Source organism: Gopherus evgoodei, chromosome 4 (genome assembly GCF_007399415.2).
Source record: "Gopherus evgoodei ecotype Sinaloan lineage chromosome 4, rGopEvg1_v1.p, whole genome shotgun sequence".
NCBI classification, from domain to species: domain Eukaryota; kingdom Metazoa; phylum Chordata; order Testudines; family Testudinidae; genus Gopherus; species Gopherus evgoodei.
Window position 1 is genome coordinate 107,912,547 of NC_044325.1, and position 15,646 is coordinate 107,928,192.

General features: G+C 41.7%; 1 protein-coding gene across 1 annotated transcript in view; it reads right to left on the bottom strand.

The window, feature by feature from the left end:
• The window catches only part of PIK3C2A (phosphatidylinositol-4-phosphate 3-kinase catalytic subunit type 2 alpha), a 90,057-nt gene that overhangs the window by 33,316 nt on the left and 41,095 nt on the right, over window positions 1-15,646 (bottom strand). The window contains exons 9-13 of the mRNA XM_030560485.1: window positions 14,868-15,011; window positions 6,773-6,815; window positions 6,474-6,684; window positions 6,265-6,387; window positions 3,976-4,143 (exon numbers count right to left, since the gene is read on the bottom strand). Of these exons, the coding sequence (XP_030416345.1) occupies window positions 3,976-4,143; window positions 6,265-6,387; window positions 6,474-6,684; window positions 6,773-6,815; window positions 14,868-15,011 (689 nt within the window). The remainder of the gene's footprint in view (window positions 1-3,975; window positions 4,144-6,264; window positions 6,388-6,473; window positions 6,685-6,772; window positions 6,816-14,867; window positions 15,012-15,646) is intronic.

Consider the following 15,646-nt stretch of genomic DNA (forward strand, 5'->3'; position numbering starts at 1 on the left):
GATGTTATTTGAAAATGCAGCTGGAGTATTTGGCTTGTATCCCTCAACTACCTTGGCCTGCATTCAACTGTAGTAGTCCACTGTCAGTCTGCGCTAGCATTGCCACATCTACTGTATGCAAGTTATTCATCCAACTTTAGCCCAACATTCTTTTGGATACTTGTGCTTCAGGGAGCTGAAATAGTTCTCACACGTTACATATGACATATCCACCTCTCTGCTCTTCAAACTATTGATAGGATTCTCTCCAAGTAGCCCAACAATACGACATAATTGACAACTTGACATTCAGCTGAAGATAAGCACTATCCTATTTGGTAAAAAAAAAAAAAACCATTTAGATGCAGGATCATAGGACCAGCTCCTCAGCTGTACAAGGGCAGTTGTGTGTCCCTGACAATAGGGGGTCCTCAGGTAGCACACGACCACTGTAATGCATCATTTCTTCATGAATGGTGCAGCGGGTATGGTCAGAGCACTCCTGTGCTGCAGAAATCCCAGCTGCTGAAATGGTCTCAGAGCAAGTCTACACTGCGATGAAAAAAAATCTGACACTAAGTATCATAGCCCAGGGCAGCTGGTTTGGGCTCTGAGGCTGAAAAATAGCAATGTAGCCCAAGTCTAAAATGTCTATGCTGCAATTTTATAGCCCAAACCCTGCAAACCTGAGTCAGCTAACCCAGACTAGCCACAGGTGTGTTTTACTGCAGTGTAGACCTACACCAGTCAGCAACCATAAGGGTAAAATGCCAAAGCCTTCAAGCTGTGCCTGGGGACTAGTCTGGGGCAGATCAGCTCAAGATCAGAGGAGCACAAAGGTGACTAAGGTTACCTTTGCATCTCCAGCCTGAGCTTTGCTCCTCTGCTTTCTTGAGCAAGGTTTGGATCTGGGCCAGTGGTCTTCAATGACACAGAGCTTTCAAACATTTACCACTTTATCTTTACATTCCTTGAATTGAAAACTCACTACACCTTGTAAAAATTATTTTAATCCATATTTTAGTCATTAAGTCTGGTAAACAATGTCTGATCCATCTTTTGATTCTTCTTCCATGAGGCCTCTGAATATTCCCACTTATGAGTGTCTAGAATCTCCTAGCCTATATTGGCCACCTACCTCTCCCTCATGGAGGATTCCAAGTGGAATGGCTCCAACTGTCTTTTAGTTCCTGCTGAACAGCTGAAGGTTTAAAACTCAGTGTTCAAAAATGTTTCCCTTAGGTTTAATCGTCTCCTGCCCATTTGTACCCAGGGGAGGCTACAGGCACCAGTGCACCAAATGCATGCCTGAGGCCACAAGCTGCGGGGAGCAGCCTGCTGGTCACTGTGAGGGCGGCAGTCAGGCTGCCTTCGACGGCATTTCTGCAGGAGGTCTGCCGGTCCCGCAGCAACTCGGTGGCAGGTACGTCGAAGGATCAGGACTGGCAGACCTCCCACAGGCATGCCACTGAATCCGTGTTAGCAGTGGACCTCCCGCAGGCGTGCTGCCGAAAGTCGCCTGACTGCTGTGCTTGGGGTGGCAAAATACATAAAGCTGCCCCTGTTTGTACTTACTTTTGTTTATAGTTAAGACTGCTGCTTTTCATTTAAAAAAAGAAAGAAAGTTTCTTTATGGCAGAGGCACTGTGTGGATCAGCAAAGCCTGTGAGAGCTGCCTCAAAATCCCTTCTGATGGTGGAGGGTCTTCAGACTGAGCTGACTAAAATTGGTATGGTGTAAGTCCAGCATTGATTTTAAAGAGCCACTCAAAGTTGTTATTCATACTATTGTAGAGTAGAGGCCATGACTAAGATCAGGGTCACATTGCACTAGATGTAGCTTTATGTCCATCTTTAACAGTATGCAGGTCTCTGAGCTTATCACTGAGTTCAATGTCAAGTATCCAGCACCAATAACTAGGGACTGAAGTTTCTTGTGAATGTAGCTGTGTGTCCAGCATTAATGATATCAATGTCCCCAGATCTATATTGTCAACTAAGTCCTTTGCAAAAAGGATCCAGCACTATTAAATAAATGTGAATGCACAGGGGGAGAACACTAGTTACTGGTACATAAAAACTATTCTAAAAAAGAGAGAAAATTAAATACCTTGATCATTTACACTCTCCTTTAATCTGACCCCAGATTATTTACTTTAAAAAGTCACAACAGTTTCACTGTCTACAACAAGAAACCACTGCTCAGTGTCTGTAAAACTAGAAAAGCCTTCAGTTCTAGTTTGTCTAATCTCTAGATGTAAATTTGTGAACCAGTAAACTTTTCCTAAATGTGGATAGGCTGGAAGTGATCTTTGTTACATACAAACTATATTTGTTTTGCTCAGAGCTTCCATAATCATTTTAACTACTGCATAAGCAATTTACAGAATTAGTGTACTACATTAACAACACTAAGGCAGCTTAAATGTATAAATCAATTCTATCCACTTTTTTTGTAGACAGGATTAGAGGCATCACTGCACTTGAGTTTTTAGTTCTTTCAAAGTTTGATATGGTTTATCATAAAATAAAAATAAGGAAAAAAAAAACTTACAGAGTAATAAGACCAGCTACTGCTATCATGTGAAAATTTGAGACTCAAAGAGACTGACTGCTTTCTAGACCACTAAAAATTGAATTTCACAAAAGGAATGCAAAGGAGAGTCCCAGATGCCATTTTTAAAGAGCCTCTCTCTTTTTCTCCAATCTCCATTCAAGAGCACTGCAAGAACTGAATTTCTCTCCATGATATACAGTCCCAAAGACATGTTCATATACAAGCTCAATGTCCTGGCTGAAAAAAGGTTTCCGTTGATGCCCTATTTGTTCAAGGTGATGAGCTGGATGAAAGCTCTTAACTTTGAGTCAACTCCTGCTGAGCAAAGCTATGGAATTTAGCTGCACTAAAAGCAAGAGTAATGCTACTGGGAAGAAATTGGAGGCCTTGTGAGAGAATGAATTGAGGTCCCCAGAACTAAAAATGCCTCACTGAGGAAACTCACAGTCTACTTCAGCACCAAAGTATTGCGCTAGGACAAAACTAACCCATAAAAAGACATGTTAAGCAATAAGTGTTTTCTTCAGAGAGCTTGCTGCTCTGTAGTGTCTGCTTTACTTGCTTGGTGTGTTCGCCCTCTATGCTGTGTTGCACTGTACAACTCGTGTCATATGGTTGGACCAACGCTTGTGTGTGCACACCCTGTGAGCATGCTAGGAGTAAGCTGCTCTGCTCTGACCAAATCTGTTCTACCACCACATTGTTACCAGCTCCTGTCTGCTTAACACTTGCATACATAGTGAACTCATCTGCCTTTCATACCTTCTAGCCAAATGGCCCTGATGCTGTTCATCAAGTGCTACTCTCTCCTTCCCTATAGACTGTTCTCAGTCAGTGGAGAAAACAGTACAATTTTAATTTAGTAGACAATGTGGGACACCACTTGTGGACACTTACATACATGTAATCTACTGTTCACCAGATCCTATGCTGGATGTCAGTGGACTGCTTCAAGGATGCTCTCTTATGCTACAAACTGCTGCCACTCTGAAGTACTGCTACCCACTGTGGTCTTTATTTGGGAAAACTATCATGTAAACAAGGAGTCCGGTGGCACCTTAAAGACTAACGGTTTTATTTGGGCATAAGCTTTTGTGGTAAAAAACACACCACACTTCTTCAGATGCTGTGGGTGAAATATGAACATTCTTTGATTATTAAGTATCATCCAAACAGCCTATCAAACCAATCCTACAAGTCTGTCTGTTAGGAGACTGCAGAACCATTTGAATAGCAGCATCTTAAAAGCAGATTTCTATTTAATGTTGCTCCTTCACATCTAATTAAAAGTAACTTCCAATGCAGCAGTCTACACCTCTTACCTTTATCATTCTATTAAAAACAATGGCAAAGAAACAGCTTGTGCACTTGTGGGGATCATCTAAATCCTTTTATACGCCCAAGTCATTAGTTAAAAACACACACATTTTGGATGCTTACCGTCTAAAGTCAAAAAGAGGTAAAGAAACTTGACCCAACATCTCTGGGCCCTTTCTCTGTTTATTTGAATCAGGTGAACTTCCACTATTTTGATTTAATATTCCAAACAGAGTGAGACACAAGACCGATTCCAACGGTAATTGTGAAATCTGGATGGGGAAAATAATTCTGTAAAATAAAAGTATGTTAAAGACGACTCAATTCAGAAGAAAAGATAAAGCATTGGAATCTTTAAAGGAAGTTACAATATATGTTAATGCTTTTTGTTCTCAAAGGAAGTGAATTGGTGTTGAAAGTTAACATGCAAATTTCATTTATTCACACGCTGCATCATATCTCTAGTGTCAGTAACAAAAGAACGGCCGTACGGGGTCAGACCAAAGGTTCATCTAGCCCAGTATCTGACTACCGACAGTGGCCAATGCCATGTGCCCCAGAGGGAGTGAACCTAACAGGCAATGATCTAGTGATCTCTCCTGCCATCCATCTCCATCCTCTGACAAACAGAGGCTAGGGATACCATTCCTTACCCATCCTGGCTAACAGCCATTTACGGACTTAACCACCATGAATTTATCTAGTTCTCTTTTAAACGCTGTTTAGTCCTATCCTTCACAACCTCCTCAGGTAAGGAGTTCCACAAGCTGACTGTGCGCAATTTCTGAAAGGTCAAGGCAACAATCCTGCATCATATCTAAGTTCAGAAGTACCTCTTAATGAAGAAGATTTGTGTAAAATTACATGTTCTTTTCAAGGAGCTGAACTGTCTAATATTAATTTTTCTACTTCTTTTTGCTCACTATCAGGGCCTACAGATTTGATTTAACAGCTCTACTTTTCTAAGTTTAATAATAAAGTCAAGCTTGAGACAATAGGTTTTCCATCCAAACGAAGTGCTGTTTCATGTAAGCATTTACATGTACTGAAATGGCACACAAAGCAGAACCTTCAAATCTTGCTAAACACTAATAAAATTCAATGGACAGAGTAAAATTAACAATTATTTTTCCTGCCTTGAAGTATTCTTTAGCTTTATTGTAATGTCAGTTTTATATGCCAAAACCCTATACACTTCCTACATTAAATGACCTGGAATTAGTTTGAGAGAGACCACTTGTCTCTCAGGGATACGCTGCCCAGTTACCATCAGCAGAGACGCTCAGGTTAGAGCCCTCCGTATAACAGAAGGCAACTGCTTAGTCATTCTATATAGAATTCCAGGATTTTGAAATACTGTTCTGTCCTGGTGTAAAATAGCCAGGATTTTGTTGACCACAATGCCCATTTGTTTAACCTGGCCTTTGAAGAGATAGGAAACTAAGGTATAGGTAGGCGTGTAGGTTTGTAGCATTTGGATTACAAGATGTTGCCAAATAGAAGTGGAGAGTTGAACTGTGTATTTAAATTTATAATTTGAAACAACGAGGAAGGTGCTCAAAGCCTATTTCTGGACACTTATTGATTTAAGTGTGACAGGGGTGGAGTGGTGGTGGTATTGAAACACAAACAGTGAATGGGTGAGGGGAGCTAATTTTTAACCCCCAGGATTAGACCACCATCAATGCACACTTTTCCTCCTGCATTACCTGCCCCTTCCCCACCACCCCAATCTAGATTAACTCAAGGACAGTTAAACATTCTCCCACACAGAAGGTAAGATTTAATAGCAAAAAACTTCTGATTTTCTTAAGTGAGCATTTAAAGAGTCTGCCTTCCTGCCAGTGACAGCCCTCCCATCTAAGATTTTTAAAATTATAATATATGCACAAGTGTTAAAACGCACTACTTGCATTTAAGCAAGATTAGCTTATCTAGCTTATCACTGAAAAATGCTTAGAGACTCCAATGAGAAGGCAAGCTTCCAGAGTACTTACAATACTGTAACAAGTTTTTTCCTCCCTAGATATTTAGGCCATAACTGAAGAAGCCTTTTTCCTGTTTTCCTCTTTAGAGGTGCAAATTGTGCCCACAAAAAGGGAGGAGGAGTTTTTTAAAATGTGAGTTTTCCAACAGTTTAGAAATGTGAACAATCAGCATATTAGTAGAGAGCATTTGTTTCTTCCCTCTACCCCCACACTTTCAAAATTAACAGGGTAAAGTGGTACTCTAACCCAAACAGTATTAACATGTCAGACATTTGTGATAATGGAAATTATAATTTTACTAAGGAGTTCAACAGAATTAGCAGCTTAGATAGCTAACAGTATGTTATGTAAGTATAGTTAGAAAATACTATAATTAAAAAAAAGACAGGAATATTTTAGGAGCAGAAATACTAAAATTACTTACAGTTCATCCCATTTAATCAGATAGAAGAAATTCTTGTATGTGCCAACCTTCTTGGACTGAACAGGTTTAAACAGATCTTTTCCATTATGGGTCAGAGAGCAAACCAAGTAGTATTTTTCGTAACTGGAAAGGAACAGTCAGTGTGTTGAAGCAGAAAGAACAAGAGAACTGATTTGTAAAAAGGGACATTAGTTTAATAAATTACTCACTTTGACACCCAACCGGTAAGAATTCCATGAGCAGCAAATATTGTGAATTGCAGGTGCTCTATGGCAGTCCATGCTTCCTTAGTGCTTCTATTTTTTGTTGCAGAATTGCTGCTACTGCAGCCTGAGTTAAAGTGGAGATGAAGAAGGGCATAGACTGCTGCAGTCAACTGGTCTATGCTCACTTGCACAGGGTTTTCAGGCGGCAATGAACCTAGATTATAATACATCTTTAATGCATATCTTCCTAAAACCACCATCTGAAAACTATTCTGAAATAAGATTTTAAAAAAGTTACTTACCAACTGAACCGTTGCTAGTGTCATCACTGGGCTTTAAGGACACCTGCACAATAAGTTATGGCAAATTTCAGAAAAACATTGAAGCAGCTTACATCTAAATAATCCCAATTGCCGTTCTTCTCAATGACGACAAGCTTTGTAGTTTAAACACATTATGAAATGTGAAACACTGGGCCAGATTTAGGCTCACACTTTGGTCCCTTTGCACTCTTCTAGCACAAAAAGTCCATAAAAGCTACCATATGTGAATATCTGAGGATTCACAGTGAGTGATCAAGACCAGAGCAAACTGCTCTGGCAAGTCACAATCAATGTAACAACTGTTACAGGACCATTAAAAGTCAGAATAAAGTCAGTAGTGCTGAGGGTGCTCTAACTTACACCAAGGGACTAGGGGAACACAAAGGTGGCATACAGATCAGCTACTCCAGAGGAAAAGGACTGTTATGGTCAATATACCACTACTAGAAAAAACTGAAACAGTAGTCAAGGTATCTCTTATTTGATATGCGACTTATTTCTCAAACTATGCAACAAATTTAGTGTAAAGCATGAACTTATACACCTAGGGAGCACCAAACTTTTTCAAAAGTGTATTCTATCAGAAGTACCTTTACCATACAGCTAGCCTCTATATTTTATTTTTTGTTCAGTGAACTGATGAGACCTACTAGAAGTTAGCGCCTTAATTTTTCTGTATCTGTTCCATTATTCCTTTTTAACAATTTCTTGTGTAAAAAGCAACTTGTAATGTGATGCAATACCTGGATGGTCTATCTTCCATTACATCACTGTCATGTGATGAAGGGGTACTGCTGTAGCATAGAATGGAAAACCTCCTACTGATAACTTCCTTTCTGCTAGGAGCACCTCACACAATTCTGCATGTCTGGCCTGCTTTCCTCTCTCAGCAACTCAGAGAAGGGTCAGTGTTTTGGTGCTCCACGATCTGGCAGCCAGCCGGAGCAGAGGTGATGTGGCCAGATGAGTTATTCCGAAGCTGTGAAACTTGCATGACAACAAGTATTCCAGAGACAATGAAATAAGTGTACCTTAGACCAAGGCAATCATACAGTAACAATTCCACTTAATATCTGACCCTGGACTCACGAGCCATCCAGGCTGGGAGATGCTGCTAGCAGAAAAAATCAGTGGTAAGAAATTCTGTTCTGCAGCTCTGTCTCCCCCACAATTCTGGAGATCTGAGAAGCAATGAGCAGTGAAACAAGTTTGGTAGGAAAGAAGTACCCTGCCCTTTTTGTGAACTTGCTCAAGTCTGTATTATTTCTGGGCTACTGCCTGAAGCACTTTCCTGCCAAAGGAGGTCTCTGCAGAAGACAGAAGGTCCACCCTGCAGTGCTTTGAAGATGTTACCTGTAGACTAAGTGGCCCACTTTGCAAATTTCCAAAGTGAATTGACCTGCTTGTTTCACCCATGAGGTTGCTAAGGTTCTCATGAAAAGCAACTTGATCCCTTTGGAACAGGAGCCTCTGATGATCTGTAGGTTTCCACAGTACACAGTCTGATCTACCTATCAATGGCAGACTTGGAAGCTTTAAGTCCATGGCATTTAGCGTGGAAGGATATGACTAGGGAGTCTAATCTTGTTGTGGATTCAGTATGCTTCAGAACTTTTCAATGCTCTTTTGATATCTAAAGTGTGCCACTCCTTTTCAATGGGATATTATGGGTTTGGACAGAATGAAAGAACAAAAAATTCTTGGGAAGTGTGGAAGGAAGTCAGGATTCTGGTGTCCTTCTGAACACACAGCTCCTGTACAGTTAAGGCTGCCAGCTCCAATCCACCTGGCAGATCTGACAACTATTAAGAAATCAGTGTTAATGGAAAAATAAAAGACTGAAGTCAGAAGCTCGAAGGGATAGCTTGTCAGGGCCCTCAAAACCAGTAGTAGGTCCCATTTGGGGGAAAGAGTGGCCTGACCACTGGTCTGGCAAATCAGACTGTGAAGGAATGTGGTTAACCTGTGGATTGTCTGTCAGGGAGCCCAAGGAGCCTGCGAACTGCATGCTACTAAGAGCGGACACCTGACATGCAATGGTACCAGGCTGCAATGCCTATCTACGTTCCTGGAGAAAGTTCAGAATGGCTGGAATTCCTGGGTTTGCACTGTGCTCTTGGCACCAATTGCTGCATATGGACCAGAGAGGAGTTTGCTTTTAGTGTCAATACTCTCTTTGGACTAAACCAATGTCTTAACTATGGAGGACAGATGTGCTTTCTGGTCAACAGCCAGGCTGTTAGTTGAAGCTGTTTTAGGTCTGGATGAAGAAGAGAACCTTGTGAGAGAATGTCTGGTCTCTGTGGAAGTTGAAGTGGGGGTTCCAAGGTCAGCTCTATCAGGTCTGAGTACCAAGGTCTCTTTGGCCAATGAGTTACTAGTATTACCGTCACCCTTTCTTGTTTTATTTTCTGGACCACCTTTTCCAGCAGCAGGGAAGGCAAATAGTCCCTGCAACCAACTATGCAATAAGGCATCTATTCTCATGGATCTGGGTCTGCCTCTCTTGTGAAGTATTCTGGCCTCTTCGCATTAGTACCATCCACAAACTAGTCAGTTGAAGGGAGAGTGAACATCTAAACAAGGATATTCAAAACCTCTTGATTTAGGCACCACTTGGAGTTGCTGACCATGCTGAGCCAGGCTGCCTTTTACTTCAGACCCCCTTTGGGATGGATTGCTCAGAGGGAAAAGAGGAACTGTTCTACCCACCTCATTATTGCACTGTTTCTGTGTGTAGTGTCACCTCTTTGTTCCCCCTTGGTTGTTTACATGTGACTGTAGTTGTCATTGTCTTATTGAACAAGGACATGGTTCCCCCTTAGGATATGCTGGAACCGTCACAGAGCTAGCTTCACTTCTCTCAGCTCTAGGAAGTTTATGCTGTGAGCCTTTTCCTCCAGGCTCCAGAGGCCCTGGGCTATTTGGGTCTCCAAGTAAACTCTCCAGCCCGTCATTGGATGCGAGGACTTAAAGAACTGGAAGTCAGATAGGCATGCCACCATAGACATTGCTGTGGGCTGATCACCACTGTAGAGTTGAACACCTGTCTTGGAACCCATACTTGATCTTTCACATGTTCCAGGGAGTGGTCCCACACCAACAGATTGAAGGCTTGAAGATTTCTGATGTGCAATTGTGCTGATGGAATGAGCCCCATGCAGGACATCAGGAGTACCAGCAGTTTGAGACATAGCGTTATGGTAAGCCTCCTGAAGCTCTAGAACAAGAAAAATTCCTGGATGGAACCAGAGAACCCTTTCTGGCACTGATTATGAAGCCATGTGCCTTGAGGAGATTCAATGTCTGAGACACGTGCCCCTGTGTGATACGGATTGTGATGGAGCTCTGATCAGGATGTCATCCAGGAAGGGGTGAGTTCCCTGTGAACTGATTCTGGCTCTGTCCCCAACATCCTTGTAAAAACCCTGAGAACCCAGGACAGGTTGAATGGGAGTGTTCAGTACAGAGGTTTCCTGCCATAGGCAAACCCCAGAAGTCTCTGATGGCATGGCATGATGGGGATATGGAGATAAGTTTCTGCTAGATCTACTGAAGTCAAGAATTCCCCTCCCCCTCCTCCAGGCCAGGGATGATACTGTAGAGGCCAGGGTCTCTATCTACTCTACCTTTTGAGGCAGAGAATGGCTCTGATAGCTCCCTCCCCTTCCCTTCCCCCAATGGGCTTCTGCACAATGAAGATGATGTAGAACCCAGAGAACCTTTCTTCTGAGGAAACACATCATCACTTCAATATCCAGAATATGAGATATTTTGGTCTGGATCAGACTGTTTTACAGGGTCAGTGGAACTGGGTAACTGGATGAAGAACATATGAGGTGAGCATTCCTGGCTTGCTACGTCCCTGACCCACTTGTTGAGGAAAACCATTCCTTTAGGAAATGGGAAATCCTTCCTCCTAGTTTCAGCTCTGGGCACAGGTCTCTGCCATCTTTGTCATAAAGTGGATATTGGCAGGGCGGAGGCGATCTCCATCACTGGAGATTTTTAAGAGCAGGTTAGACAAAAACCTGTCAGCAATGCCCTAGGTAATACTCAAGTCTTCCATGAGTGCCGGGGACTGGACTAGGGGACCTCTCGAGGTCCCTTCCAGTTCTAGGATACTCAGACTGAGGCTCGCAAGTGCCTCTTTAATGTGCCTCATGAGGCTCTTTGCAGCACATATTAAAACACTGAATGAGTTAGTAAAAGCATCCTGATTGGTTATAGATTCATAGATTCACCAACTGTAGTTGATAAAATAATAACTGGTCAGTCAGTTATTTTGCTGAAAATGATATCATGCATTCACACTACTGTGGCACTTCTGGGTAATGCTGATTGCTAATTTGGCTCCTGACCACTGAGGTCTGAGTATCGATGCTCTGGACTTTCCCCCAGACCTCAATTCCACTGTTCTCCCCTGGGGAATTTGATGTCTGTTTGCTGGCACCTCTGTGAGGATAAGGAATGAAAGGAGTGCCTCTCTGACAGCCAAACTATGTTGAATTTTGTCACATTGTCAGCCATCACCTTATGCACCCTCTCTCCAAAAAGGATGGAGCCTGTAAACCTGGCCAAGCACAGACCTGCTTAGTGAGTATCCACCTTTCAGAGCCATGGCTCAAGCTGTGAACCTCACTGCATCTACTGAGGCATTGGCTACAAACGCTATTGCTAGGGAAACTTTCTTTGAAGTGGAGCCAAAGCCAGGCTGATCTCTATTCAAGGGCTTTGAGATCTTCCAGGCAGGAAAGATGCTCTTCCAAAGCAGATTGTCAGAGATGGTGGGAAGGGAGGGGGGCAGAGGAACCTTCAAAACCCTTTTTAAGAATGATCAGCATCTTTCTATCCAGGAGTCTTGAGGGCAGAACCCCACTTTTCAGGGAAGAATCCTATCCCGCTACAGCAGTGTCACCCCCTGTATCTCAAATCGACAGACCCCATTCAATTCTTGAATGTTATACAGCCTGACATTGCACTTGTTAACAGGCTAGCCCTTATCAGGCTTGTTCCTTTTATCCCTAATCACCCCCTGGAAGTTTCAGAGCCAGACAGCTCACCTTCATCAGTAAAGGGGTGGAAGGAGGAGGTTGACAACAACTTGTATCTCCTGGATTTTTGTGCTTCTTTCCTTTAGATTTTTCCCCCTTCACCTTTTTAGAGCACTTTGGAACTGTAGCTCTGCTGCAACTTTGGTAAGGCCTTTTGCAGCTTCTCTTCCTGTGGCCTGGGAGCCCTCTTCAGAGGTCTGACTCAGAATTCTGTCCTACTGGGTCTTATCCCCCCTCAGATCTCCCAGTCAGCTTGGGAATGAGCGACACTGACTAGAAGTTTTGATTCTGTCTCCAAGGTGTTGAAGACCCACTTTAAGGCTGGGACTTCTGGTCCCGCAAGCCTCCACTCTTCGTTCAGCAGGGGTCCACTGGGACTTACCTGAGTGGAGTGATCAGGGTCCTTCTCGCTTTCAGAGCCTCTCCCTGCTCTGCACTGGGGTTACTGGTCCTTTCCTCGCCCCATCAGAATTGCAGCTGCCTCAGTGGGTGGGGACCCCACCTGCCTATTTGACTCCTAACCCCAGAGTTAGAGGTGAAGGCTGGGCACAACTTGACATCTGCTGAGCCTGGAGAAGGCTGCCTCACCGATAAAGCACTGTTTGGATTTAACCTGGTGCTTTATCAGCTGCTCTGCCATGCCTGGAAGGGGCAGAGGAGACAGCATGGAAATGCTGCAGCAAAGGCTCAGGGAGGGCTAAACCAAACCAATGAGAAGAAGAAATGCCGCAGAAGAGCAATGATCCCACTGCCCAAAAAACTAGGCAGAAGTGTTAAAATATGAGGAAGGGTGGGAGCAAAAACAAACAAAAAAAAACACCACCCACACCAAACCCTGCCACTGCCTGTTGCTATAGAGGCAGAGGATTTGACAAGAGCAGAGGGGGCATATCCAGACCACGTGGAACAAAAAAACCACTGATTGGCCTCTAAGTTGCCTGCAAGAGATAGAGCAGCCCAAGCATCCTCCAGAATGGTGGAAGATACTGGGCTGCAGAAATTGTGAATAAAATGCACAGGAAATTCACATGCCTAGACAAAATGAATGAGGGCTTGCTGGTCAATTTCCAACTCCAATAAACGCTCACCGTGCAAGTTCTCCCTTAGTCTACACTAAACTAAAAACTTCCTTTTAACTTCTTGTCCTAAATCAGGTAAAGAGACTATAAATGATTAAATAACTGACAACTGATCCCAGAGACAGCTAAATTTAAGACATGAAGTGAATCTTATGCACCTCATAGGAGTGTCAAGAAATTCTGTTATATACTTATTTGTTGCTGATATGCTCAAATTAGTCAGACAAGACAGTTTAGATTATAAATATAGATAAAACCTAAGAACCTTGTAGTTATCAAAGATCTTAAAGCTTGGAAAATCAGTTTTCACAAAAGAGCAAAATTATATTTTCACTCACAGAGGCTGCCAAGTCTCCACGTTATTTATAAAAAACACTCAGAAAACCTTGGACAACAACAAGTGCTATATACACACACCTCAAGCATTACTACTACATGATTGTATGTATAGTTTTATCCAAAGATCTATTGTTTATTGTTACCCCTTGACTCGTGGCAACTGCTAAACATTGTATGTAGAGAGTTTCGATGGAGACTATTAGAGAATTCCAATTAAATGCAATTTTTTTCCTTCTCCAGAAGTAAATTTCACTTACCTGTAACAAGGGTAATCTAAGTAAATATTTATTGCAACAAATAAATGGAAGTTTTTTTATATTAAAACAGATAACAGAAGTACATCAAGTTTTTATTATGAAATCATGATTCCACACTCTATATGTGAGGATTTTTACATTCTAAAGACCATGTTCATTTTCAAAGTTTTCTTTTAGGCTATGGAGCAAAGAAATTTTGGAAACTGATCCAGTAATGTTTGGAGTAACTTTTTCTTCCTGTGACATTCTGTGGAATACAGACATTTTTATGCAGGGTTTCTACACTTCCATGCCAAATTTTACTTTTCAGAAGCAGTCTGAAGGGGACTGTCTGACTCACTGTTTAGGCTGTTATAGTGCCTGAGAAGTTTACATTTGATAACTGGTTGGTGAAATCTAAGCATACATCTCACAACCAATTTACAAATACTACCGCCATCACAATGGTGAACCCAGGAAGGTTGGTGCCAGTATGATATTAGCGGTAGGACAGCAAAAGGCACAGCTCTGCAAAACTCTGGCTTTTGCGTTTTTGGCAGAGTTTTATTCCTTCTAATAAAGATCCCCTTTTGGTATAGCTAAGTCAGATCTTGTCAAAAAGTAAGCCAACTTCACAGAAACAAACTGGTCAATTAAGGTGGCTTTTGGATGAGAATTTGCATCATTTAGGAGCATCTCAATATTCAGAGAAGATGGGAGTTTTGAAGTGCAATTGGTAGTTTACACACTACAGACAAGAACGCTGATCATTGCTCATAAGAAAGGAAGAAAAGTTCCTATCACTGCAGAATGGCATTAACTAATCATTAAAGCTTCATTCGAATTTAGTGCACCCACTGCCATGCACAAGTCCACACAGCACAGTCTCAGGTTCTTGTATTGTACCCATATAATATGTGAAAATATTACTCACAGTAATTTCAAAAACATTTATTTAGATAGAGAATGTCAAAAGTTCACCATCAAATATTCTTTGGAACAGACTGAAGAGGGAATTTTTTTAACCAAGCCTTCCACATTTGGTAGACATGTCCCTTTAAACTTTTTATTTTTAAAAGTCAACCCTACTTAGAAATATTGCAGGAGGTTTCAGTTATCACTGCTTCTGAAATAACCTTTTAATAAAAACGAGGAGTCCTTGTGGCACCTTAGAGGGCTAGCCCACAAAAGCTTATGACCAAATAAGTTTGTTAGTCTAAGATGCCACAAGGATTCCTTGTCGTTTTTGCTGATACAGACTAACATGGCTACCACTCTGAAACTTTAATAAATACTGATAGAAGAAGTATTTTATCAGAATGCCATTGATACAATGTGTTCAAGTTCACATGATAAACATGCTTACCTCAGGATTTTTACTCTGTGGAAGATTAACAGCCCTCCTCAGCTTCTTTACAGAGTTTGTTATTGCTTGAGTTTCTACTCCATCCAGTGCGTAACAGATTTTTCTTACAGCCTTGATTACATGATCTACTGCTTTCTGTTGGTTCTAGTGAGAAAAGTAAACAGACAAAGAAAGGAAGAATTTTGATTATGTTTGCAGAAATTGAGACTGCTGCAGTCCAAAAAAAAAAGTTAGAAGGGAAGTCAGAAAAAACACACACAGTTTTGGACATTATCTACAGATATAGCTGCTCAGTTCCACTAAAAAGTTAAGTTTTTAAACTAAAAATCATGGTTTTGAAATCATGAGTTGACATCAACTTATAAAGTACAAGTCAAGAATTTTTCCTTGAACTAAACTGCTTATGCCTCATTTACCAAGGTATGAATCACAGGCCTGACATGGATCCTAGTATATAACCTCCCAGAAAGAGCTTGCAAGATTTCTAGTCACATCTTCCTTTTACATCTGTATTTCATGGTACAGACACAGTTAGGACCAAATCTTCAGCTCATGTAAGTCCACTGGCTCCAATGCAGTGTGATTCAATGTGAAGGAGAAATAGTATGAGTAAACAATGATTCTGTTCAAACGCAGACTTATCATTCCTTGTGTGGCTCCATACTTCAGACTTTACACTATTTAACCTCCCTTCTTATTGAGGTAATGGTCTGCAGAAACCCTACCTCAATCATCACACACCAAACTTTTTGCAACGAGACAGAAGTGCTCCACACTAG